At 38.9% G+C, this 27,597-nt stretch overlaps 2 protein-coding genes across 2 annotated transcripts in view; both read right to left on the bottom strand.

Moving 5' to 3' along the window:
• The window catches only part of LOC124170036 (zinc finger protein 845-like), a 219,248-nt gene that overhangs the window by 177,061 nt on the left and 14,590 nt on the right, over positions 1-27,597 (bottom strand). Inside the window, exons 5-7 of the mRNA XM_046548722.1 lie at positions 22,532-22,666; positions 20,730-20,864; positions 18,932-19,066 (exon numbers count right to left, since the gene is read on the bottom strand). Coding sequence (XP_046404678.1) covers positions 18,932-19,066; positions 20,730-20,864; positions 22,532-22,666 — 405 coding nt within the window. The remainder of the gene's footprint in view (positions 1-18,931; positions 19,067-20,729; positions 20,865-22,531; positions 22,667-27,597) is intronic.
• On the bottom strand, positions 13,802-15,772 carry LOC124170010 (protein ANTAGONIST OF LIKE HETEROCHROMATIN PROTEIN 1-like). The gene is made up of 2 exons (XM_046548694.1): positions 15,640-15,772; positions 13,802-14,060 (listed from the first exon to the last, which is right to left on the bottom strand). The coding sequence occupies exons 1-2, from the start codon at positions 15,765-15,767 to the stop codon at positions 13,871-13,873; spliced, it is 318 nt and encodes a 105-aa protein (XP_046404650.1). The 5' UTR covers positions 15,768-15,772; the 3' UTR covers positions 13,802-13,870.

Raw genomic sequence — 27,597 nt, 5'->3', positions numbered from 1 at the left:
GCACTAACGACTGAAACAATTAATCAAAACTACATCTACAACAAGTAATTACTTCACAAATAAAGTCTAAAATAATCAAGTGACATCATGTGAGAAGAACAAGTGTATGATGGCTGTGATTAGATGGATAACATGAGATTTGAAAATTTTTACGCATATTTATCAATCTTCCTGATTTTAAATCTTATGTTATGCATGTAAAGCTCGTATTGCTTTGCAATTTTTCTTCTTATTATAATGAACTACTCTTGTCCAGACTCCAGCATTATGCCTACATGTGGATGCACGGGGTAAATAAATTTTAATTTATTAAAATACCGGTCATCAGCATTCAAAGAATGGACGTCCAAAATTGGAAAAAAATATCTATACAAATCTATACACAGTGGCGCCGACTCCATGGGGTATGAGGGGGCCCGAGCCCCCTCAAAAATTCGTTATGGATATGGGAAAAAAATGTGTCAGGCTTGTAGATTTTCCGCGGGGTGTCCAGATATCGAGATTCGAGTTATCAGGGTTCTAATGTTGGTTACATGACTCTTCTAAAATGCTTAAAAAACTTGAAACTCACTACTTATAACATTTCCCAGGGCAAGATCCCCGGTTTTGGCCCCCCAATATTTTTTGTAAGTCGGCACCCCTGGCTAGTACACATACATACATAATCATGGTTAAATAAAAACACAGTACTATTCCACAACCTTATATTTTTGCAGTCTGAGACTGCAAAAATACAAGGTTGTGGAATAGTACTGTGTTTTTATTTAACCATGAATATCTCATCGTTCCACCAAGTAACGCTTAAATCTGTTGATTTTATATACATACATAATATAACCTATATATCAATGGATAAGTTCTAACAACACGTATCTCAATATTAGCAACTTCCCAGGAGAGCAAAAAAAACGATTACAGACTTGGACAAAAAAATATTATTTTATGGTCATAAACACAAATAGTCAACAACTGGTTGCATAAAATTATGACTTTATTAACTGCTCTATAAAACCACTATGTCTAACATTTTCTAAGTTGAAACATCAAAATTATAAAATTCACTGAAAGAAATCCGCCAAAAACGTGTCCCAGTCCACCCTATGTCGATCGAATGAAGAAAATGTCTTTCTGAAAAGCAATTTTGGTATTTGTGTAGTTTTATTGAATTTATTTCCTTATGATATAATAGTAAGTAAGTCAAATACGATTAAAAACGGTAAAGCCATTCTTGATTAATAAATGGTGTAACTAAACTGTACATTGATTGTTAGGCAGTGCTAAGTTCGACAGTTCAGCTCGTTTGTAATAAAAGTATGGAGTATAGGGGAAATATCTGAAGAATGTCAAGAAGCAATGGTTGCTCATGTTATTATAGTTATAATTCAAACTTTATACTTCACGACCCCTTATTATATATATATATATATTTTTTTTTTTATATCACGAGATGTGGGTCAAATGTAAACATTATTTATTTTTTCAAACTTTGCCTACGTTTCGGACATTATATTTGTCCATCCTCAGGGCTATAAAAATGATAATGTATGATACAAAATTAGTTAAATACAGGCAATTTTACAGTTGTTATACATTAAAATACATGGAAATACATATTCAAAATTTACCTTTAAGTCTGATGTTGTTTTTATTTATTTACAATTTGGTTGCTTGGATTTCTTTCTTTGTTGGTTATGTCATTTATTAAATTATGATAAATTTTGCTAAGGTAAGTAATGTCTGTTCTTTTATTGCAGCTTTTTTTATTTCTGGATATGTGGTACATTTCTTTGAATAATCTTTTTGATAAAATAATATTTACATTTGACCCACATCTCGTGATATAAAAAAAATATATATATATTATAGTTATATTACATATTATCTTTTAAATCATTACCGAAACCCTTGAAGATTCTTTGACTTGGCGATTGGATCCCACCAACAATTGTGCCTCTATAATCACTTCGAGGAGAGGGCAGCAGCCCTTCCTCATATGTGTGAAGGTGGAGGCCAGACGCAGCTTACTCCAACATTGGGAGAATTTTAAATGCAATGACTGCTAGCTCGCAATATTCTTTTTCTATGTAATTTGATAACTAAACATTATGACAAATAAGACTTCTGTACTTGTTACTGAAGACTTCTTGATAATAAACAATATCCATACCTTTGACACAAAAAAAACAAAAACACCAAAATTATGTTCCGAAAGTACCTAATTTTAAAGCAGATTATTTAAAGAAATGACACCTGCATATTTCCAAAAACAAAAAGTTGTAATAAAAGATCAGACATCAGCAATAGAAACAAAATTTATTGTTATATTTATCAAAATTGATTGGGAACTGTTACTTGTATTAGCTTCCTTATAATTAATAAACAAATACAATAAATTGCAAAAAAAAGGTTTTTCAAAATTCAAGTCTCTACTTTTAAATTAATTTACAACTGAATTTATTTATTTTTTATTGTAAAAAACATTGCAATAACCTTTTATGCATCAAAGTTATGTACTACCTGCATATAATATTCACTCATAGGCCTGATGAAGGAGTATAAATATAGAGAATCTTTGGCAAAAGTTTGCATTTGAAACTCTTCAAGACCCATAATATAATAAATAATAAAGACCAACAATATATAAGATCTATCCTCCAAGACACTGAATCAAAGTCTTTAGAGGTTCATATAGGTCAAGAGAAATGAAAAAGAAAAAACTTTTCTACTTTTAAGTGATTGCCTGATGATTACACTTTCATTGCAATCTTCTCATCAGATTTTTCCACGGTATTAGGTACTTGCAGTGAATTAACCTGATGGTTGGCAGCATTAGGTAAGGGTAGAGACCCTGGACTAGACTATTAATCGTAGCAAAAAAGGTAAAATGCTGAACTCCAAGCCTTTTTATGGAATTCTGCTGAAGCTCCATAGGGTAGTGTCATACATTCATTTCACTCATCGTTTATTTGGCTACAACAATGAAACATTAAACTTTTCTCGCATTCAGGCGACTCAACAGTTGCGGAACCCGTGGAAATGGGGTACCAAAAAAATATACGTATAAATAAAAAGGTATACATCAAATGCATTTTAAAAATAAACTTTTTTATTTTGAATAAATTCCCCAAACTGATTGTTCTTCATTGACACCAGCTATTTTCGTTTGCACTTTTCCTAAGGTATCTGTTTTTGTTGGGTGACTTTGTTTAGACACACTTGTCATCTCCAAAGCCAACTGAGTTTTTATCATCTAAACTATATTTGAATCTTGGAAATCACTGATTTTGAATCATACATCAAGAATTGTGGCAAAAGTGAATAATTGTTATTTTCCCATAAATTCATACCAACTTTTACTGGAAAACAGCAAATCATTGTCGAAACTTTGTAGATGACTATGAGAAAACTTCTTCATAGTTTCTAGGAAATTAATAATGCTGTTCACAAGGAGGATAACTTAAGAAACTGTGACAGCACTTCCACTAGCAAGAAATGTTGCTCCTTTGAAGACATCCTGAACATCAATCAATTGCTTGATAGCATCGCACTGTGGTGGAAATACATCTGTCATTAAACTCAGCTAAGAGGCAACTTATGTTACGCCTTGCTTCTGTTCCATCTTGTGGGTTCATCCTGAATGAGCATAGAACGAGAAAGGGTGAAAATAATTTTTTCAATGCTGGTGTATTGATGTATTCAAGGACCACGCATTTGCTGTTTTTTACTATTGTTTTAATGAAAATATCAATCCTTTATCAACTTTGACACGTCACTGTGGAGCCATCGTTTGGCATAAAGAAACAAAACTCACGTCAAGGGAAGTCCGCATCCTTGCAGTCTTTGAATTCGTGATGATCTTTCCGATGAGTGGAACGGTTCAGGAGCAGTAGCTCAATGCGTAATGGAAGGTACCCGATATTTGTTCCCGCCATTTAATTTTTTGAGGGGCTTCGTGGGGGAAACCGGGGATTTTTGGATTATTTCTCCCGATCATTTTCGGTTACCCTTGTCGAATGATATCTTTCCACCACTCTAGTCTGCGAATTTGATGCAGTTCGTCAACTTGCCTAATACGGCGCTGCACGCATTGAACGACTAGAGTCGTCCAAGTTTTTCTGAGTGAACTACCAACGACGTGCATGCGACAGTGTATGGCACAAAATTCAAAGTATTCGAGGTATTTGAGATCGTAATTTGAGCATGATTATTTGAGATCTCGAGCATCGAATACTTTCTAGTATTCAAGGTATGCGAGTATTTGCCGATACCATTTGTGCATCTACGATTACTAGGGCTCAACGACCGTGACATTTGGAATGCGAGATGAGATCTTGCGTCTTGTGAAACCCTGCACCACATTCGTTGCAGCTGAATTTTGCGTTACCGTGCTTGGCAAAGTGCCTGATCAAGGACTTCTTCTGCGTGTACTCTTGCGCACATACGTCGCACTTGTACGGCTTGCAATCCGTGTGACAGAACAAGTGGTCTTTGAGGTGGCTGAGTCGGGAGAAGCCCTTTGCGCAAACTGCACACTTGAAAGGCTTGAGACCGACGTGATGCGCAATGTGTCTGTCCAGCGTGTTCTTGCGGTTGAACGAGGCATCGCACAGACCGCACTGGTAAGGATTCAACCTCAGACGCGTGGTTTTTCGACTCTTCTCCGTGGAGCCACCCGCACATATTCCACGCTGGGATGATCTAGCACCACTACGTGTGATGATGCCTCCCTTGAAGTGAGCCCTCAATCCAAGCGTTTCACCACTTCCCCCACACGCAAACTCCTCCGAACCCATCTCCATGGCCGAGCAAGAAACCCCCGTCGACTGACCCTCCTCGCAAACTTTAGCCTCGAACCCAGCTCCGCAACAGCAAGCGGCAACATGCCGTTTCAGGCTGAGGTATTTAGAAAACGCCTTGCCACAGATACGGCACCGAAAAGGCTTCGGACCAACGTGAACCACGGCGTGTCTGTTCAATTCACTTTCTTTCCCGAAAACCTTTCCGCAAACCACACACTCAAGTTTGTTAGCCCCATCGGATGCACTGATCCTATCACTCCTCTGCTCCAAGATCAGTTCAGCGGGTGCACAAAATGTGTCTGTGGATCTCTTCCCCTTGCGAACTTTACCCCTGGATACTGTTAAATCACAGCTAGCAGCAGTAGCGTGCGTCTTTTGATTCACAATAATTTCACTCCTTGAATCCATGCTTAGCTCAAGGCCATCACCATATGTTCCTGCATCTTTCTTCTGCTCGTGAACTTTATCCTTGACACTGGTTGCATCACGTTCAGCAGCATTTTGCCTCTTAAGACTGCCTGTTATTTCCCTTCTTGACTCGACGGCAGAGCTAAATGTTCCACTTGATTGCTTCTCCACGTGAACTTTATCCTCGACAACAGTTCTATCACAGTTAGATGCAACACTTCTCTTTAAACTACCAAACACTTCACTACTTGACTCTATGGCAGAGCTAAATGTTCCTCTACATTTCTTCTCCACGTGAACTTTATCCTTGACAACAGTTCTATCACAGTTAGATGCAGCACTTCCCTTTAGACTAACACTCACTTCACTACTTGACTCAATGGCAGCACTAAATGTTCCCCTATATTTCTTCTCCTCGTGAACTTTATCCTCGACAGCAGTTCCATCATTGTTGGTAGATATGTGCTCCTTTAGACTGTCAGTCATTTCATGCCTGGGTTCAACTGCAGATTTAAATGTTCCCCTATATTTCTTCTCCTCGTGAACTTTATCCTCAACACCAGTTCCATCATTGCTGGCACATACATGCTCCTTCAGAGAGCCCTCTTTCCCAAAAGTCTCCCCACAAACAGCACACTTGAATTCATCCGCCACATCGCACTCTGAGGCAATCACTCTCTTCGTTCGAATTCCCTTTTTCACCCCATGCTCCGCATTATTGCTTCCATGAATGGCCACCATGTGTTTCTTCAGAGAGGCATTTTCCGAAAAAGCCTTCGGACACAGAGAACACTCGTAAGGCTTTTCGCCGGAGTGAACGGAAGAGGCGTGCCGGCTCAAGTGCCCCCTGCGATGAAACGTTTTGCCGCAGACTTCGCACCTCCATTCCCGCGGACCGGCGTTGATTCCCTCGCCGCCGCCACAAGGCCAACGCGATCCCGTTTTGTTCCTTGACTCGTGCTTTCTCAAGTTGCCGATGTCAGCAAAGCCTCTTCCGCAGAAGCGACACCGGTGCGGTTTCAGACCGGTGTGGAGGACGGAGTGTCTGTTGAGGACGCTCTTTCGTCCAAAGACTTTTCCGCACACCTTGCAATCCCACCTCTCAGGACGAGAGCAAATCAAAACGGCACGAGGCATCGCAGACGGTCTCATCCAACCGCTCAAATTCTCTCCTGCTTCAGTCTCTCTTAGGATCCCAGCAACACACAAAATGTCTCCGTTCCTACGCCTCCGCTGCTCCTGCAAAGGGAATAATTAAATTAAAGATACTTGTTACAATATTTCCTGGAGTTTAGGTCAATGTAAAACAAGTTATAGCCAAAAAAATCAAAATTAAAGGTAACTAGGTGTGGCAATACCTTAGTAACATAACATCAATAAATATCTACAAAGTTAAGAGGTATGTCAAATTTTTTTGTGTATTCTATTCTGTTCTTATACATATATGTGTGTATGTATATATATATATTATATATAAAATGCCATGATAGGCCACAAAAACTAGGTCACAAATAAAAGAGAACTCACACGTAAGGTTTCAAATGTTCGACCCGTTTGGGTCTTTGTCTGGAAGGAGACAAGGAGAGAGTGAGGAGGAGGAGGACAGAGGATGACCGGAGGCTGAGGAGATGAGGATAAGAATGTGGTAGGGAGAGGGCGGGGGATGGGAAAGAGGAGAGGGCTATGAAGATTAGTGGGCCCTGTTAAGACCAGGCGGGTTGAAAGCTTAGTATAGCCATATGCAAGACTGCTCTATAGAGTTTTCAATTCTAGCGGTGAGGCGGAGGGTGGGAGAGAGGCAAGTATTCCTATGTGAAAGCAATCATCAAATTCTAAATTGTGGGAAAAGGCGTGAGTAGGGACAGGAAGCGAAGCAGATTGGGAAGTAGGTTTGCAAGAAGCTCGATGGTTGTTAATCCGGAGGTTGAGTGAGGTGGTGGTTAAACCAATGTAGAAGGCAGGGCAGGAATTGCATAAAAGGATATAAATTACATTACTAGTATTACAGGTGGGGGACGGAGTGGAAGGAAGCGGAAAAGTGAGAAATTTGTTAGGAAGTGACTGGGTAATGAGGATCGCACACGTTTTGCACCGGGGTCTTTGGCAAGGGATAGGTAAAGAGCTAGTTCGGGTGGTGAACCTTGAGAGTGGTTTAGTAGTTTTGAGAATGGAAGACAGATTTGGCGGCCGACGGAAGAATAAGGATGGACAGCTAGAGAAGATTTTTCCAGTGGTGACGTTGTTAGAAAGAATCGGAAAAAGGCTTTTGATGATTCTGTTCAAAGCCTGCACGCCCGGGAAGTATGTGGTGGAAAGGGAGAGAGATGTGGGTTGTTTCTTGGTATGAATTTTTGGTTTGTAAGTATTGTGCAGGATTTTCTTACGTAGAAGGTTCTCAGGATATCCTCTACATATATATATGATGATTTAAAATAAATCGAAACGTTGGCTATAACTTGTTTTACATTGACGTAAACTCCAGGAAATATTATAACATGCATTAAAAAAAGTCAAGATAAGAAGAGAAAAAAAAATTAAAGATACTGCATAAAGGCTGTCACCCAAGGCTATTTATTAACGTATCACAGCGATTAAATGCAATGTAAATAACACTTGACACTTTGTTTTTATTCTCAATCCACTTCAAGATGGTTCTCTCCTTAACAAGCCATTATTTATCTTTTATCACCATAGCATCTTCTCAAACAAAGGGCGCGTTCCGAAATTCACTGGCAGTACTGACAGTGCTGCCAAACCGTTCCGAATTCAACTGGCAGTACGGCACAGCAGCCGATGATGTCAGTCAATTGATGACGTTTCCCAGTGTGAGGTCTACTGCGGCTACTGCAAGCCAAGAGCAGCAGTGAAGGCAGTAAAGGCGCCAAATGGCGGGAAATTTGGGAATCGACGGGAAATTAAACAATGCGAATCGATGAGCTATTGTTTACTGCACTTAAAAATGGAGGGTATTCCCGTAGCAATGAACGTATCGGGGGAGGATATTGCGATAAATGTGACCCAGGAAGATTTAAATAGGGCCATGGCAGGTATGACATTAGTAATTTTTTACTGATCTGACACATATTTTTGAAACACAACTAAGGAAATGATTTTCAAAAGTGTGGTTGGCCCAAATACGGAGCGTGGATGCGGTAATCGTAGGCCATCTTTCCGTAGAGTGAAGATATTTTTGTATTTGAAAAAATACTCACGTCAATATAATTACGTCTAATTAAGGATTATTGGTATTTTTTGCGAAGGGAGTGTAATTGTGGAAGAGAGTCCGAATGTGGAGAGATATTAGAATTATACCTATTATTCCTTTACAATGCGGACGAAACGCCTGCAGATACTTTCCCTCTACTACCACATGAATGGATTATTACCAGTTTTAATTACCAAGTACATGATTCAATTGCATTAAGCTATGGAAGATATTTATACTATACTTCAGTTATTAGTACGCCAATCAAATTCTAATAAAATGTCATGCGCATAAAAATGCCTTGGAAAAAGCCCTGTCCATTCTGTCGCTTCAGCTGAATATCATGGACTCTCGTTTTGTAAATGATGAATTTAACTATTTTATCTTTACGACAATTGCGTTTGTAGGCATGGGCGTACCCAGCAGGGGGCAGCGATATGCCACCCCCCTTAAAAGCGAAAATAAATTCAGTTTTTTAAAATTGTGAACAAATATTCCTTTTGAAGAAAAATGATTTTAGTATAAGGCATAGAGCTGAAATAAGGATCATTATTTTTTCAAACAAATAAATAAAAAAACTAATACATTGGTTGCATAATTTCCTTAAAATTCTGGTTTCATTAACCTTTTCTGCACAAAAAAGTTACAACTGAACGACCACAGCTAGTTTGCCCCCCCCCCCCCCCTCCTCCTAGTTTTGATTCTGGGTACGCCCATGTTTGTTGGTGATGACTTTTTGATGAATAAGAAAAATAGGGAATCTTAAAAGATGTCTATCAGGGGCATGAATACGATTTAAATGTAATTCGATTAAAAAAGTCTATAAATCAGGAAAGGCATTGAACTCATTACAAGGACATATACATTAGAGCTATCATAAAGTTGCCTTAACATTTACTTAAATCAAGACATTTTTTTTCTAGATCCTAATTATGCCAGAGAGCTGGCATTAATAGGGTGGTTACCTATTATTTTTTTATTACCTAAATCGAAAGATTTTTACTCCTGGAGTACGTATTTCACGCTTTTAGATTTTTAAATGACGATACCTTTTTTTTCGCGATTAAATGAAAAGTGAAAAATTTCAAGCGCGCGAAAACTCGACGCGTAAGTAGGAATGATGGGAAAAAGTCCATGCGATGCATTTCTGGTTCCCCCTCCCTTCTTGTGAGGTGACCTTGATCGAGGCTCTGAGCGCTGATAGGACGCAGGATGCTAGCGGGTAGCTGAGTACCTTGCTGGCTGGTAGCGCTTGGCTTAAAAAAGGTTTATTAATACCTTATCAAACGAAGAAAACTTTCCGACCTTAGCCAGTTTTAATAGGTGATTATTAAGACATGTTTCTCTGAGCTCTGTGCCTCATGCATGCATTGGTAACCTCAGACGATGTATAACTCCTATCCTCTCGTGTAGAAACTAGGTCCCTGTGACGTCACGTGGAGTGGAATCGCATGGGTGCCAATCTGGCCTTTTTCAAATGAGGATAAAATTTGACCCTTGCCATTCGTCTAAACCTGTATTTCAAAAACCAAATAATTTGGGTATTATGAATACACTAATGGTGGGTAACGAATCGCAATCAATGCCTTTCGTTTTCTTTGATGAAGGAAAATACCCTATTCGCAGACCAGGAGGGCAAGCTGAGGGGCCATCCGTGAATGTGGAAGAGGGTTAGTACTCCCAGCTGATGAACTACATAAATATATGAGAACCAAAACTAACTATTACCTATTCTTTTATCTTTCTCTATATGAGCTAAAGCCATTAATTTTTACTGCAGCCAATGCAGTTTGGGAGCGACCCGCTGTTCTGGCTCTACTGGCAGAGCTGAGGGACACGGAGAGATGGGGAAAAAAAAATGAAAGATACCCTGGGAGAAGTGGCATCTGCACTTGCTGCACTGGGGCACCATTACTCAGCGCAGCAAGAGCGCAGTAAAGTGGATGCGCTCAAGAGGAGGAGTATAAAGCCATCAAAGACCACAAGTCGAAGAGTGACAATGGTGCTCCCCCCCACATTGGGAGTTTTTTGAGGTATGCAGAAATTTAAACACCACCGTTACTCATTCTACTCATACTACGAATAATTATTTTGATTGATGCATTGCAAGTTAGGATAATGATGGATATATGGATGGATGATGATATGTGATGGATGGATGATAGGATTGATGCAAGTTAAGCCTGAATCACACGATCATTTTTTTTTCGACGCGAAAGTGATCACTATTGAGATCTCTTTTCCCATCGCAAAAAGCAATCGCTCTAGTGATCATTTTTCTGAATCACGCGGTCACTCCCGCCGTCGCTTTGCGCATCATTTCCAATATCACAGCTCGTTGTCATGGGACCCACATCACGAAATTAAACAGTGAGTTTGTTTATTTATGTCGTTCCCACAATAGTCAAACGTTGCGCCGCAATCACTCCAAAGGGGAATGCGTTCCGATTGGCTGATATGGGGTTTTAATGACGGTTTTAGCGACGGAAAAAGCGACAAAGGACGAGTGATGAAAAATAACGATGGGAATCCTCATCGCGATCGCGAAAAACAATTGCCGCCGACGATCATTTTGCGCAGTAATCGCGATAGTGATCACTTTGGCGATGAAAAAAAATGATGGTGTGATTCAGGCTTTAGGATAATGTTCCTTCATTACATTTACTGAAGTCATTAAATAGCAGAGTGTGAGAATAAATATCAGAGTGCAACTGAGAATTTGAAACCAACTAATGCCGTTTTAATGAGAGAAAGAGGACGATATTTTCAGAGGCCAAGCGGGGGTGGCTCCACGTTCCACCGCTTCCAGCAACGATGGGCCATCCGCAAGCCATGACTCAATTGAAAGTGGCAGCAGTGGAGAAAGAGGTATTTTTTTACCTCCTTTTTATTCATATTGGTTACTTGTATAATAGCCCTTATATAACCCAGTAACATAAATGATATCCTAAAAGTTTGTCTTGCTAACTATCATTTGAAGTGGTTGAGAATAATTGTTTAATTGTTTCTGGCTGTCAAAGACGTGAACTTCCTGAATCGTTGCTCCCTTTTTAATCTACAATAATGATAATAATAGTAATAATTTTATTTCTGTTTGGTTACCAATGTACCATAGAAATCGCCATATAGTGGACAAACAACACATGAGATAAAAACATAAAAGACAGATGACAGTGGTACATATTTTAGCTTCCAATGTTACCAGGCTACAAATATTACATAGTAATCGTCAATATAGATATAACTGCACATACAATAAGAACATATTAGATATACATGACAGATCGCAGTGATTTAGTATATACATGTTATGGCTTGCAAGGTGTCGAGTTTTTTTTTGTTAACATATTTTTTACACAAGTCGTAGTACTCATCTAGTGAATAAATTGAATTTTGATATATAAGCATTTTTAATTTGTGCTTGAATGAGTTGCTATTTTGGATTGCATTAATATCTGGTGGTAGTAAGTTAAAAAGTTTGGCCCCTTTATGATATGGTCCTTCACTAGCAAGTTTAGATGACCTCGGTTCAATATGTATATCATGTTTTTGTCGGGTGTTTATTTGGTGTATTTGACAGTTTAGGTCAAATGAGTTCAGATTTTTTTTGACATACATTATTAAATTAAATACATACAGGGCAGTAAGAGGCATAATTTGTAAGGATTGAAAATGTGCCCTGCATGACTCCCTATAGGGTAGATTGAGAATAGCCCTCATTGCCTGTTTTTGTATTTTAAAATGTTAAGCAGATAGGCCCTGGATTAAGTTCTGATAGAGACCACTAAGCCTAGCTTTACTCATTGTGAAAGCTTAGAGGGAACTGATAATTGGAATAAAATAGGACATAGCAAACCATAATCATGAGCAAAGGTAGTACATAGTACCTTTGTCTACTTTTAAGTGTTTGCTGTCCGAGTAGTCACTGGCATATCCAGGGATTTTGGCTTAGGGGAAGGGGGTCGTAGGTGTTTCCCCTTGGATATTTCTTACATGAAATTTTCTAGCACTGTACAACCGATCACCATCATCTTGATTTGTCAAATTTATCTGGGTGGCTTGACTTGCCCCAGGACTCTCCTAGCTACTTCCATGGTGCTACTGCATCCTTGTAAATGCCAACCGGACTTTTAGTTCATGTTCTGATACCCACGTTAATTATTGGGGAAATGATTCTTTCAACACCTCTTACTGGGTAATATAATATTTTTTTGAATTACTTATGCCTTCATTTCAGCACTGGTGGAGAAGAGGAAGAGACCAGAGGAGGCGATGGATGAATTGTATAAGAAATTTAAAAGTGATCGTGAGGAGTTGATGGAGGAAATGAGTGAGAGGGTGAGAGAGAGGCAGAAGAGGCATGAGGAGAAGATGGAGCTTTGGAGACAATTTTTAGCCCTAATGGCGGAATCACTAAGGGGTGGGGACGATGAAAATAAAAAAATAGTTTTCTAGAAATGTTTTTTTATTCACTTAGGGCATGAGAGCGCAGGCAATTCTCTCCCTTTTGGCATTGCCACGCTGTCTTCTTGCAGCATCAGGCAAAACTGCAGGATCGTCATGCATTATTAGATGTCCCTCTCCTAAAGGTATCTCTCCCTCAAAGTTGTCTTTCATCACCTCGCAAACATTGTGAAGGACAGCACGTGCAATGACATACTGTGGAAATTTTGTAATGCATGTCATAGGGAGACAGTTTAACAGGCTCCTCCTCCTCCCTTTCATCAGCCCAAATGCCCTCTCTATCACCATCCTCGCCTGTGATAGAGAGCGGTTGAAGAACCTTGACCTCTCTGTCATGTGACCGTTGTCCTTGTAGGGGACCATAAGGTGAGGGTCAATGGCATATGCCGCATTGGCTATTAGGTGTGAATCACCCGGGAAAAATTCCTCCCCTCCTCGGAGGAAGTCACTCACTTCGGCAATGTTAAACACACGCTGGTCATGCACAGACCCGGCATCGCCAGCATTAATATGTGTAAAAACACATTCATGGTTGCATATACCCTAAAAAAGGAAATGGTAAATATGTATTGACTTAGCATTTTCTCATGGACTTGGTTGAATTTCAGGTTCATAATTTTGAAATGCATTAATTTATGATTAGAAATGCAGTAATGGAAAATGCCACAAGCAAATGATAGTGATTTAGATACTTTACTGCCATGAGTTTTCCAAAAACTCTTCTCATTCAAAAAATTCTCTTGCATAATCTCAAATATTTTAAAACAATAATAGTAACAATATGTTGCATTCGACCAAAGACATACTTTGTACACGGCACGTCAAGAATTTAGCTGTACAAAATACTTAAGGTTAAAGTATATTAGAAAAAAATACATGTAGATACAAAAGAAGATAGGTATTCCAGCAGTACCTGGAATTGTATGGAGTGGTGGCCTTTCCTATTAACGTAGGCAGCACCCTCTCCTTCAGGTGCTATGATGGCTACACGGCATCATTCAATGGCACCCGGGATTCCAGGAAATCCACTTTCTTGGTGGAATCCTGCGATGACCTCTTGTGCAGCAGCATCACCCCTTGGCCATGACACCAACGGAAGAGCCAAGATGTGGAGTGCGTGGCACACCCTTCTTACGGCTCTGAATGCAGTGGCTCTCCCAATCCCAAAAGTGTTGGAAACAGACCTAAAGAGAATGGGGAAAGGTTATTAACAGTGGTTGTAATCAAGAACCATACATAACATAAAAGAAAGAATGACTTTTTTGCAGTTACTCATTATCCCATAACACAGAGAGGGCAATATTTGATTAACATGGACAATAAAGGTAAATCAGATGGCTAAAAAAGGGTGGTGGTTTAGAAATTACATTGAGAGATAAACAGTGTTTACGTTACAAGCAACATGTCATGTTTTCAAAAGGTTAATCTTGGAATTGGAACAAAGCATATGGAGAAATAACCTTTTAAATGCAAAAATACATCTATCACAGATCGAATTCAGATATATTTGTATCATATCTATGCATGTGTGTTTTGTTTTGCCTTTTCATGTGGAATATATACAGTAAATAGGTCGCGCAGCGAGGGTGAATTTTGAGGAATAACCCCCCCCTCCCAGAGCTCAGAGAAATTTTTATGCTTAATCCATTTTAAATAACTGGATTGACATTACTAATAGCATAGTTTAAGGGTGAATAGATCCCTCATCCAGCCATAAAACTCACCATTCATCTTTAAAATTCCACATTTTATTAATCTTACACCTAGGTATGTACTGCTTATCCTGGTGGGTATACCCATAGGCAGATCTAGGGAGGGGCACATGCCCCCCCTAGACCCTTAAAAAATATGCAATATTGTTAATACCGTCCCATTATCGTTGCGTTCATTTTGTATCACGAGGTATCCTTGTGCCCCCCCAGAACAAAATCCTGGATCCACCCCTGGGTATACCATACCCTCACACACCCCGGTATTACTTGCACCTAACCCCCCCCCCCCCTCCCAGCCTTAATAGGGTAGTTTCCTTCATGAAATAAAACGAAAGACAATGATTGCGATTCGTTACCCACCATTAGTGTATTCATAATACACAAATTATTTGGTTTATGAAATACCGGTTTGGACGAATGGCAAGGGTCAAATTTTACCCTCATTTGAAAAAGGCCAGATTGGCGTCCATGCAGTTCCTCTCCACGTGACGTCACAGGGACCTAGTTTCTACACGAGAGGATAGGAGTTATACATCGTCTGAGGTTACCAATGGATGCATGAGGCGCAGAGCTCAGGGAAACATGTCTTAACAATCACCTATTAAAACTGGCTAAGGTTGGAAAGTTTTCTTCGTTTGATAAGGTATTAATAAACCTTTTTTAAGCCAAGCGCTACCAGCCAGCAAGATAGCTACCCGCTAGCATCCTGCGTCCTATCAGCACTCAGAGCCTCGCCCAAGGTCACCTCACAAGGCAGGAGGGGGACCCAGAAACGCGTCACACGGACTTTTTCCCATCATTCCAACTTACGCGTCGCGTTTTCGCGCGCTTGAAATTTTTCACTTTTCATTTAATCGCGAAAAATAGATATCGTCATTTAAAAATCTAAAAGCGTGAAATACGTACTCCAGGAGTAAAAATCTTTCGATTTAGGAAATAAAAAAAATAATAGGAAACCACCCTATTCCTAGCTGTGCCCCTGCAGTAAATAACCTATGGTTACATTTCTAGCATAAATATGATAGATCCATAATATTGTCATTGCACCTACCTGTATGAATCTGGAGTGCCAAGGTACCAAATGGCAATGGCAAGCTGTTTTTCTGGTGTGATGGTCATTCTCCCAGGCCCTTCCTTTTCATTAATAATGGGCCCAACCAAGCCAAGAAGGTGCTCCATGGTCTCTGGATACATGCTAATTGCATTTAGAAATGAAAATACAGTGAATTTAGAACACAATTATGGTTATAAAAGCCTATTAAATCCAGGTTATTGTTTGGAGAATAGCCAATGTAAACGCTCACACAAGTTGACATTCAGCAATGAACAGAATTCACACGAAATAATAAATCGTCAAAAATGAAATTCTACGTACCGAAAATTTTCCTTAAAAAATTGCCGGGAGAAAGCAGGAACCACGCTCTCCAAAAAATTTTCCTGCCGCGGAATTGGTTCCTTTTCCTGAAAATTTGCCTGAAAGTCAAATGCCATGCCAAGTAATGCGACTGGAGGAAGTAGCGGCAGATTCTACCGCTACTTCCTCCTCCATTGCCAAATCCTCTTCGCTGGAGGACTCCCTCGAGCTAAATATAACTTTGGCAATGTCCATCCACCTTTGCATTTCCTCGTGAGAAGCCATGCCGAGAGTGAAATAGCCGCGCTTATAGCAGACACAAGAATAGGGTAGTTCCCTTCATCAAAGAAAACGAAAGGCATTGATTGCGATTCGTAACCCACCATTAGTGTATTCATAATACACAAAATATTTCGTTTTAGAAATACCGGTTTAGACGAATGCCAATGGTCAAATTTTATCCTCATTTGAAAAAGGCCAGATTGGCGCCCATGCGATTCCACTCCACGTGACGTCACAGGGACCTAGTTTCTACACAAGAGGATAGGAGTTATACATCGTCTGAGGTTACCCATGCATGCATGAGGCACAGAGCTCAGGGAAACATGTCTTAATAATCACTTATTAAAATTTGCTAAGGTCAGAAAGTTTTCCTCCTTTGTTAAGGTATTAATAATCCTTATTTAAGCCAAGCGCTAGAAGCCAGCAAGGTACTCAGCTACCCGCTAGCAGCCTGCATCGTATCAGCGCTACGCCTCGCTTCAAGGTCACCTCACAGGGCAGCAGCGGGAGCCAGACGGAGAGATTTCCCGGCATTCATACTTATGCCTCGTGTTTTCGCGCGCTTGAAATTTTTCACTTTTCATTTAATTGCGAAAATCTTCATTTAAAAATCTAAAAGCGTGAAATACGTACTCCAGGAGTAATAATCTTTCGATTTAGGCAATAAAAAAGTAATAGGAAACCACCCTATTATTTAACAATCGAATGGATTGTTAAAACAATTGCTTTTTAATTTTGGGCGCACCCTTTACAGCTTTACAGGATCTTTTTAGCCGTGTTCAGATTTACCTTTGAGAGAAATAATCGACTTGTGGTAAATAAAATTTGCTTACTGCTTACTTCATTTCTTGTTCTCCGAATAATTTCCAGGAAATATTTATTACACCATTCTGTCTGTTCGAACTAATGCTGTCTTGGAAACCATTTATATATGATCTAATACAGTAAAACCTCCTTACATGGTAATGGAGGGGACCAAAATTTGGGCAATTTGAAGTACAGAGGTTCACTACAGAGACGTTTCAGTGATGGGCACAATTTTTTCATACATGTACTTTGGAAATGAAAGGTACAACTGTCTATTGAACCATTATATTTATGTGCTTAAACTAACATGCATGTATTAGTGAACATTATTATTTAATAATAACAGAAAGCAAGCGCTGTCACGTGATTTTTACCATGATTCTAGAGAAAACAATGTTATCTCTCTTGATTCAACATTCACTTAAAATGATTAGGATAGTTGGATAACTTTTTTGTTATTTACTGTTAGGTATGCTCTCATATGGAACAAAATGGCCACAACCAATGATTAACCTGAAAATTACAGCTTAATAAAGGTGTAAAAGAAAAAAATAAGCGTGAAACATTTAACGCTGAAAATGTCATTCCAGCTGCATTAATGGTTTTATGAGTAATGGGGTAATGAGTAATGGGGTTTTAGGAGTAACCCCCCCCCCCCCCCCAGAGCTTCGGTAAATTTTTAAGTTTAAACCACTTTATTTAATTGGACTGATATTACTCATAGTGCAATAATTAATATAATATCCCTCAGAAAGCCGTAAAACTCACCATTTGGAACCGTTTATCTTAAAATTCCGCGTACAATTAATCTCGCACCTACCACTTATCCTGATGGGTATTCCGTACCCCCACACACCCCGGTATTAGTTGCACCTAAATACACCCCCCAGCCTTAATTCCTGGCTTCGTCCCTAATCGTCTTTTATTATCCCTCTTAGCGATACAATTGTTCAGTCAGTTTACGAAATAAATATTTGTCCCTTTCTCAAAATACATAAACTAAGAATTGAATCATTTGTCTTTTGAGCAGCATTTACGATTTTAAAAGAAATTCAACGATGTAAACGCTTTTTTTATTTAGGGGGGTTTCATCCCCTAAAATCCCCCCTTGCTGTGCCACTGATGCAAGGAGATTGTTTGCCAACATTTCGGTTTATTTAAAAACCTTGGTTCTATGATGGTTGCGGGTTCACGAAGTCTTAGTTTCGTGACCCAACACAGCGGGGCTTAGGCTGTACCTTCAAAATCGGCAGCAGGAACCCAGACCCTTCGTCTTCAGTGGCGCAGCAAGGTTTTGGGGGTTAAAACCCCAGGCCCAGAGCTCAGAGAAATTTTTAAGTTTAGTCGATTTCACTTAATTTGATTGATATTACCATTAGAATATCAGGATTAATAAAATATCCCTCAGAGAGCCGTAAAACTCACCATTTTGAGCCATTTATCTTTAAAATTCCTCAATTTATTAATCTCGCACTTACCGCTTATCCAGGTGGGTATTCTAACCTCCCACACACCCCGGTATTAGTTGCACCTAAGCCCACCCCCCCCCAGCATTAATTCCTTGCTGCGCACCTGTTCGTCTTTCATTACCCCTCTTAGCGGTAAGGGACCTCGGTCATACAATTCTTCATTAAGTCAGTTTATGAAATAAATATTCATCCCTTTCTCAAAATATATAAACTAAGAATTGAATTATTTGTCTTTAGAGCAGCGTTTACGATTTTAAATGAAATCCAACGATGTACAATTTAACTTATATCTAGATTTCAGTATAAACATTAACGTGGAAATTGTTGCTGCATTAAGTGCGATAATGCTGACGGTAGAGTTTCGTTCAAAATTTGAAAATTACCATTCCTAGCTCTCAGCACACATACAGCGCAACACATACATTACTCACCATTTGCGTGATATCCAGGGGATCAACGCACGGGGATGATTCTGCGTTGGCAGCAAACTCCTCCTCTGCTCCGCATGACCTGCTTTTCTCTTCTGTCTCATTCTTGATGCCAATGGTATCCTCCACGCTCCCCACCTACACATAATGACATCAGTTACATACCACTTTCGGTGAAATACAGGTAGAAAGCTTAACTTCAAACATTCGTATGTAATGCTGCTGGAGCTCCACAGGGTCACGTCATATATCATTTTAATGATTAAATAATTCCAGGAGTATAGGTAATATAATGCAAGGAGTTCCCAAGTAAAATTGACCGTTGGGTCTCCGTTAGGGAACTGCAGGCATGGTTGCCTCATTGTGGGTGGATATGCCTACCCAATGGGGTGGTTTCCTATTATTTTTTTATTGCCTAAGTTAAAAGACTATTACTCCTGCAGTACGCATTTCACGCTCTTAGATTTTTAAACGACGATATCTATTTTTCGCGATTAAACGAAAAGTGAAAATTTTCAAGCACGCGAAAACGCGATGGCTAAGTAGGAATGATGTGAAAAATCCATGTGACGTCATTCTGGTACCCCCTGCCACAAGTGAGGTGACCTTGGGGTGAAGCTTTGAGCGCATGTTACGATGCAGGATGCTAGCAGGTAGCAGAGTACCCTGCTATCAGGTAGTGCTTGGCTTAAACAAAAATTATTTATACCTTATCAAACGAAGAAAACTTTCCGACCTTAAGCAATTTTAATAGGTGATTATCAAGAGACGTTTCCCTGAGCTCTGTGCCTCATGCATGCATTGGTTATCTCAGACGATGTAAAACTCCTATCTACTCGTATAGAAACTAGGTCCCTGTGACGTCACGTGGAGTGGAATCGCATGGGTGCCAATCTGGACTTTTTCAAATGCGGCTAAAATTAACCATTGCCATTCGTCTAAACCGGTATTTCAAAAACCAAATAATTTGGGTATTATGAATACACTAATGGTGGGTAACGAATCGCAATCAATGCCTTTCGTTTTCTTTGATGAAAGAAACCACCCTATTCCACCGTTGGCCCAAAGCAGACATCTTACATCTCGATTCATAGGGAGTTAGAGGTAAAGATTCTTCTATTTTCCTGATCCCTATCAAGTGAGAAGCTAAATTAAATTTAATTCTATCAAAAAGATATGCCTGACCATATGACGTGATATGCATAATGACATCAGTTACATACCACTATCAATGAAATACAGGTAGAAAGCTGAACTTTGAACATTCATATGTAATAATGTATATGTATCAGGATTAATAAAATATCCCTCAGAAAGCCGTCAAACTCACCATTTTGAGCCATTTATCTTTAAAATTCCTCAATTTATTAATCTCGCACTTACCGCTTATCCAGGAGGGTATTCTAACCTCCCACACACCCCGGTAATAGTTGCACCTAAACCCCCCCCCAGCATTAATTCCTTGCTGCGCACCTGTTCGTCTTTCATTACCCCTCTTAGCAGTAAGGGACCTCGGTCATACAATTCTTCATTAAGTCAGTTCATGAAATAAATATTCGTCCCTTTCTCAAAATATATAAACTAAGAATTGAATTATTTGTCTTTAGAGCAGCGTTTACGATTTTAAATGAAATCCAACGATGTACAATTTAACTTATATCTAGATTTCAGCATAAACATCAACGTGGAAATTGTTGCTGCATTAAATGCGATAATGCTGACAGTAGAGTTTCGTTCAAAATTTGAAAATTACCATTCCTAGTTCTCAGCCCACATTCAGCGCAACACATACATTACTCACCATTTGCGTAACATCCAGGGGATCAACGCACGGGGATGATTCTGCGTTGGCAGCAAACTCCTCCTCTGCTCCGCAAGACCTGCTTTTCTCTTCCGTCTCATTCTTGATGCCAATGGTATCCTCCACGCTCCCCACCTACACATAATGACATCAGTTACATACCACTTTCGGTGAAATACAGGTAGAAAGCTTAACTTCAAACATTCGTATGTAATGCTGCTGGAGCTCCACAGGGTCACTTTATCTATCATTTTAATGATTAAACAATTCCTGGAGTGTAATTCATATAATGCAAGGAGTTCCCAAGTAAAATTGACCGTTGGGTCTCCGTTGGGGAACTGCAGGCATGGTTGCCTCATTGTGGGTGGATATGCCTACCCAATGGGGTGGTTTCCTATTATTTTTTTATTGCCTAAGTTAAAAGACTATTACTCCTGCAGTACGCATTTCATACTCTTAGACTTTCGAATGACCATATCTATTTTTCGTGATTAAACAAAAAGTGAAAAATTTCAATAGCGCAAAAATGCGATGGCTAAGTAGGAATGATGGGAAAAATCCATGTGACGTCATTCTGGTACCCCCTGCCACAAGTGAGGTGACCTTGGGGTGAAGCTTTGAGCGCATGTTACGATGCAGGATGCTAGCAGGTAGCAGAGTACCCTGCTATCAGGTAGTGCTTGGCTTAAACAAAAATTATTTATACCTTATCAAACGAAGAAAACTTTCCGACCTTAAGCAATTTTAATAGGTGATTATCAAGAGACGTTTCCCTGAGCTCTGTGCCTCATGCATGCATTGGTTATCTCAGACGATGTAAAACTCCTATCTACTCGTATAGAAACTAGGTCCCTGTGACGTCACGTGGAGTGGCATTCCATGTGCACCAATCTGGCCTTTTTCAAATGCGGCTAAAATTAACCATTGCCATCGTCTAAACCGGTATTTAAAAAACCAAATAATTTGGGTATTATGAATACACTAATGGTGGGTAACGAATCGCAATCAATGCCTTTCGTTTTCTTTGATGAAAGAAACCACCCTATTCCACTGTTGGCCCAAAGCAGACATCTTACATCTCGCTTCATAGGGAGTTAGAGGTAAAGATTCTTCTATTTTCCTGATCCCTATCAAGTGAGAAGCTAAATTAAATTTAATTCTATCAAAAAGATATGCCTGACCATATGACGTGATATGCATAATGACATCAGTTACATACCACTATCAATGAAATACAGGTAGAAAGCTGAACTTTGAACATTCATATGTAATAATGTATATGTATCAGGATTAATAAAATATCCCTCAGAAAGCCGTCAAACTCACCATTTTGAGCCATTTATCTTTAAAATTCCTCAATTTATTAATCTCGCACTTACCGCTTATCCAGGAGGGTATTCTAACCTCCCACACACCCCGGTATTAGTTGCACCTAAGCCCCCCCCCCCCCTAGCATTAATTCCTTGCTGCGCACCTGTTCGTCCTACATTACACCTCTTAGCAGTAAGGGACCTCGGTCATACAATTCTTCATTAAGTCAGTTCATGAAATAAATATTCGTCCCTTTCTCAAAATATATAAACTAAGAATTGAATTATTTGTCTTTAGAGCAGCGTTTACGATTTTAAATGAAATCCAACGATGTACAATTTAACTTATATCTAGATTTTAGTATAAACATCAACGTGGAAATTGTTGCTGCATTAAATGCGATAATGCTGACGGTGGAGTTTCGTTCAAAATTTGAAAATTACCATTCCTAGCTCTCAGCACACATACAGCGCAACACATACATTACTCACCATTTGCGTAACATCCAGGGGATCAACGCACGGGGATGATTCTGCGTTGGCAGCAAACTTCTCCTCTGCTCCGCAAGACCTGCTTTTCTCTTCTGTCTCATTCTTGATGCCAATGGTATCCTCCACGCTCCCCACCTACACATAATCACATTAGTTACATACCACTTTCGGTGAAATACAGGTAGAAAGCTTAACTTCAAACATTCGTATGTAATGCTGCTGGAGCTCCACAGGGTCACTTTATATATCATTTTAATGATTAAACAATTCCTGGAGTGTAATAATAATAATAATAATAGTTTTATTAGCCAAAAGAACCAATACAAGTAAGTAAATGGTATAGGCTTCGTCAAGTATAATACATAATTGGTATTTTAGATAATGTTCACTCAAAAAAACAAAGACATCTTCCTAAAATAAAAAAGTTACATTACAAATTTCAAGCACACAATAGTGAAAGCTGAACAACAGCCATGTATACTTCAACACTTACTTCACAGCACAAAACCTTAAGCACAGGTATACAATTCTCATTTAATAGGTTAACACATCAAACTACATACTTTCTTTACAATAGTTAATAAATTCATCAACACTATACAATGCCTTTCCAGTCAGGTATCTTTTCAGATTTACTTTAAAATTATTTACAGAAGACAAACTTCTCAATTCTTCTGGTAAAAGGTTATATAGTTTTGTACCCTTATGTAGAGGACCATTACTACTCCTTTTTGTTTTCCTGGGTAGCACATGTAAACAGTCTTTGGTTCTGGTCATATGTGAATGGAAGTCAGCATTTTTTGGGAGAGAATTTATACGTTTTTTTATGAATAGCATTAAGTTCAGAATATAAATGGATGTTAGAGTTAAAATTTTGTGTGCCTCAAAGTGAGGTCGACAGGATTCTCTATAAATTTCATTCTGTAATTCATATAATGCAAGGAGATTGTTTGCCAACATTTCGGTTTATTTAAAAACCTTCATCAGAGCTTAGTTTTGCAAATATTTGTTAATTGATTTGTTAATATCTTTTTACTCATTGTTTATTCGACTAATACGATGAATAATCAAACATTGTTCAAAAGTAAACGATTAGCTTCTACCGTCGAAATGTTGAAGAAAAACACTCAAAAACCAGGAGATGTCTTTCTCATTTCGTCATGAGCAAAATATTTGATTAGTACATTTCATTGTGCGTTTTATATAGAAAACGACATCTTCGCATTACATGTAGCTTTTTAAAATTCAAGTTGACCCATTATTTGATTTTTAAAATGACCAAATGGAAGATTTCAATTTCTGACGTTTAGAAAAGTACATGAATAACGAAGCTACATATGCTATATGATAAATATATTTTCAAACTTTTCGCGCAAGGAAATGTTTACATTGTTCCTCTCACTTAAAATAAACCAAAAAGACGAAAATTGCAATGTCGGCAGTGTGCATTGTCGTGGGGCAAGATCACGTTAAAACAATGATTAATAGGTTCAACAGATTCAGGCTTCAATTGGTGGAAGTAAGACACATTTAAATAAACAAAAGTTTGTTAGCACTTTTCCACAAAATTTTGAATAGGGTTCCCGACGAGAGATTTGGAAAAAGCAATTATTTCCTTTTCCTGAGCTCAATATTCAATATAAAAATTATAATCTTGGAGTGTGGGTCTTTAAATTGAAATGTAAATTTTGCCGACATTTCCATTTATTTACAAACTGTTATCAGAACTTAAAATGAAATTGAGCATATAATTTTGATTCATAAGCATGTTAAAGGGTTACATCAATGTCTTTTATTATGGTAATATAATAAAAAAGAAACATTCACTTGTACATTAACAAAAAGGAAGATATCATAGTCTAATTCTATAGAATTTTATCTATCTTTTTGCAATGTTCATTAATGGTAACTAAGGTTCATGGTTACCAGTCAATTTTGGTTAATTACATAATAATATATGCGTAAGTAATCAATGTCAATCTTATGTCACAACTATTTTTAGTTTTGGAAATATATAATGATGTCTTAAAATAATCTTTTTGTTAAATTATTTTCAATGTCTAAAATAGAAATAGTTTTATTTTTTTCGGGGAGCAGGGAGTCTTGACGGGTGTCGAGAAATCTCGAAGGGGTGAGACTGCAAAACATGGGAGGATTTTGGATCTTTGAAGAAGGGGGAGGTAACGGGCGTACAGAGACAGTGGGAAAAGATACAACTACGGGATGTGGGGAACCCACGTTGGAAATAGGACTCTGATTAATGAACAGGAAACAGAGGAGAACAATGATTAATGATTCATTGTTGCAGTCCAATAAACAAAGAGTAGAATGACATATGACATGACCCTATAGAGCTTTGGCAGAATTTCATAAAAATACTTGACGTCCAGCTTTATACCTTTGTTGTCCCGATTGTAGGTGCCTTTTTTTAAGGTAGCACCGTTTTGAAATACTGTATTGGCATGAATCTAAGACGAGGTTTTTTTCCCTCCTTACTCATGCAGAAAAGAGGGTTCGTCTTACAATCGGATGCAAAATTCTCGACGTCAATCGGGTTGCATATTTATCGGCGTCAATCGGGTTGCATAATTTACATCGGAAAAATCATGGTCACCTGAGTTTGCCACCTGATAGCTATACAACGAAAAATCAACGTCAAAATAGCTGAACAGTAATTTAGCATAATTAATTTTGCGTTTAAGTAAAAAAAAAATTTTTAATTTTTGGGCAGCAGGCAAAGATTCGGGGTGTGCTCATCAGTCGCCGCGGCGCGCCGGGTTCACTTATGCCTTATTCGCGAGATTGCCTGCTTTACCTTTGGTTCGGCTCCATTCAAGTTATAGCTCGATCATCTCACAAAATGATCGCGTGATTGTTTACAATTTACCTAAATTGTAACGTTAAAGCCTCAATGTCGCGGAATAAACTGCTACAAAGTCGTTGCATTTTTCTCAGAGCAACGGTAAGAAGGCAACATGAATTGCCTCTGGTTAGAGAGATCAATTCAGCTGTGATTAACCGTGCCTTTCAGAGTATTACGATGGCAGAGAATATTCATTGTAATGCCGCTTTCAAAAGAAAATTTATACCTCGGAATCCCGATCCATCGTTCCCGCATTGATCATTTCCCGTCGCGTACGCCGAACGCGATAGCATCAGTTCCGAACTTCACCTCGTACGAGTGGTTTCCTACTTTCCAGGGTGGCTTGACTTCAAACTACGCAGTATTTTCCGTGTGGGTTTAATAAAGTCAGGTTTCATTTTCACCAGTTTAATTTTATTCGTCTTCGGACCATGGCCCTGCGAAGAAATATTCCTGTAAGAAATATTACGCGCTAAGCTAAACTCTAATCATAATTACGCGCCAAAAAGCCTGCGTTTCCTGGGACATAGGCAACCTAGCCAAATATTCCCGCATTCATCGCTTATTCGTATCGTTATTAGGAAAACTTTTTTTCCCAAGCGTAGTTCCAAAAAAGGGGGGGTCGTCTTAGAATCGTGTTCGTCTTAGATTCGTGCAAATACGGTATATAAAAAATAACCAGTGAACTTTTAGTAACAATTTCATTCTTGATGATACAGATTTTTACGGATGATAACGCCTTGATGGAAGCTGAACATGATACAGTGAAAATAATGAAGAGAAATAACAGGGTTCCCATTGTGACTACATTACAAAATTCACGGTTTTGTCTCCAGGTTTTCACGGTTTAAGTGTCATCAAATTCACGGTGAGTAGATAAGGCATTTTTGGAAGAAATATTGATCACACAACAATCATCAGCCACACGTTAATTAAAAATTTAACAAACGCAACAGATGCCTTGGATGCAAACGCAGCAATGACAGTGCTATCTCTCATGACGTCACCTATCATTAGCAAAATTCATGTCCGGCTAAAAGGATGTGAGAGGGAAGGTGGAGAGAGCAGGGAAGTGAAGAAGTAGTGCCTGATTTCTTGCCGGGGTTAACGTCTTCCAATCGCAGCGTCAATGTGCTGTAATGGCACACGGACCAATTAATATATTTGCCCTTTTGAATACACGCATGCAGATAAATGCGAGGACAGTAGGGTGGTCCTTATTTTTTAAGTTTTTGAGTTTCTTTTGGGACGCCCCCCAGTTTTGTTCCATTTGGTGAGAAAATAAACTACGAAAATTATTTTTGCAATTGGATGCCGGGAAAACATGCCGCATCGCACTTAAAGTTTTCAAATTTTGGTATTTTCGGGTGTCTTGTGGACATAAGTGGAGATGATGTCACTATCGGATTATTCTATCACTTTTTTGTCTTCTACAACGACTTGTTAGACATTTGCAGAGTATCACCTCAGATTTATTTAATTTCTGTCCTTTGGTTCCCGAGATATCGCACCAAGAGTGCACGCACACCACCCCAGTCAGACAATTTGGGTGCCCTGTGCCCTCACCAAACCTTCCCTTCTCCTCCTGCAATCCTACCCTCATTAGCCCTTTGGTTCCTCACCTACTTCTCCCTCTGTCGGTGGAAGATCCATTAAAAACTGGAAAAAATCTACCAAACCTAAGCCCTGTCCTCCGCCACTTATCAATTAACTTTTGACTAACCCCACCTTTCTTTGGTGCAAAGAAATAAAATCTCATAAGTTGAAACCCAGAGCTTTTACAATGGCAAAGAAAAACATGCAAGGAGAAGCACCTACATTGACTATTCAGGGGGTTAGCTTGATACTCTGAATTTAGATAGAAGCACTTAGATATAAGATTTAGACATTTTGAATAAACCACTGCTAAAGCAAAAAAAAACTCCTCTTTTAATAGCTTTCCATAGTAATTTAAGCGAGACTAACCACGGTGATGTCATTGTCACCCACAAGGGACTCCGTAAAGTTATAAAAGTGGCTATAGTAAACACTCGATTATACGAAGTCAGTGGGACCGGAAGATTGACACTTTGTAAAATCGAGTTTCGTAATTTCAAAATATTTCGTAAAATCGAAACTCTGTATAATCGGATAGCGCCATGTATTTTCCATATGCTTTTCACTGGGACCGCACTATCACTTCGTATCATCGAAAACTTTGTAA

Source organism: Ischnura elegans, chromosome 13, assembly GCF_921293095.1.
Source record: "Ischnura elegans chromosome 13, ioIscEleg1.1, whole genome shotgun sequence".
Classification (NCBI taxonomy): Eukaryota; Metazoa; Arthropoda; class Insecta; order Odonata; family Coenagrionidae; genus Ischnura; species Ischnura elegans.
This window is presented reverse-complemented; position numbering and strand designations above follow the sequence as displayed.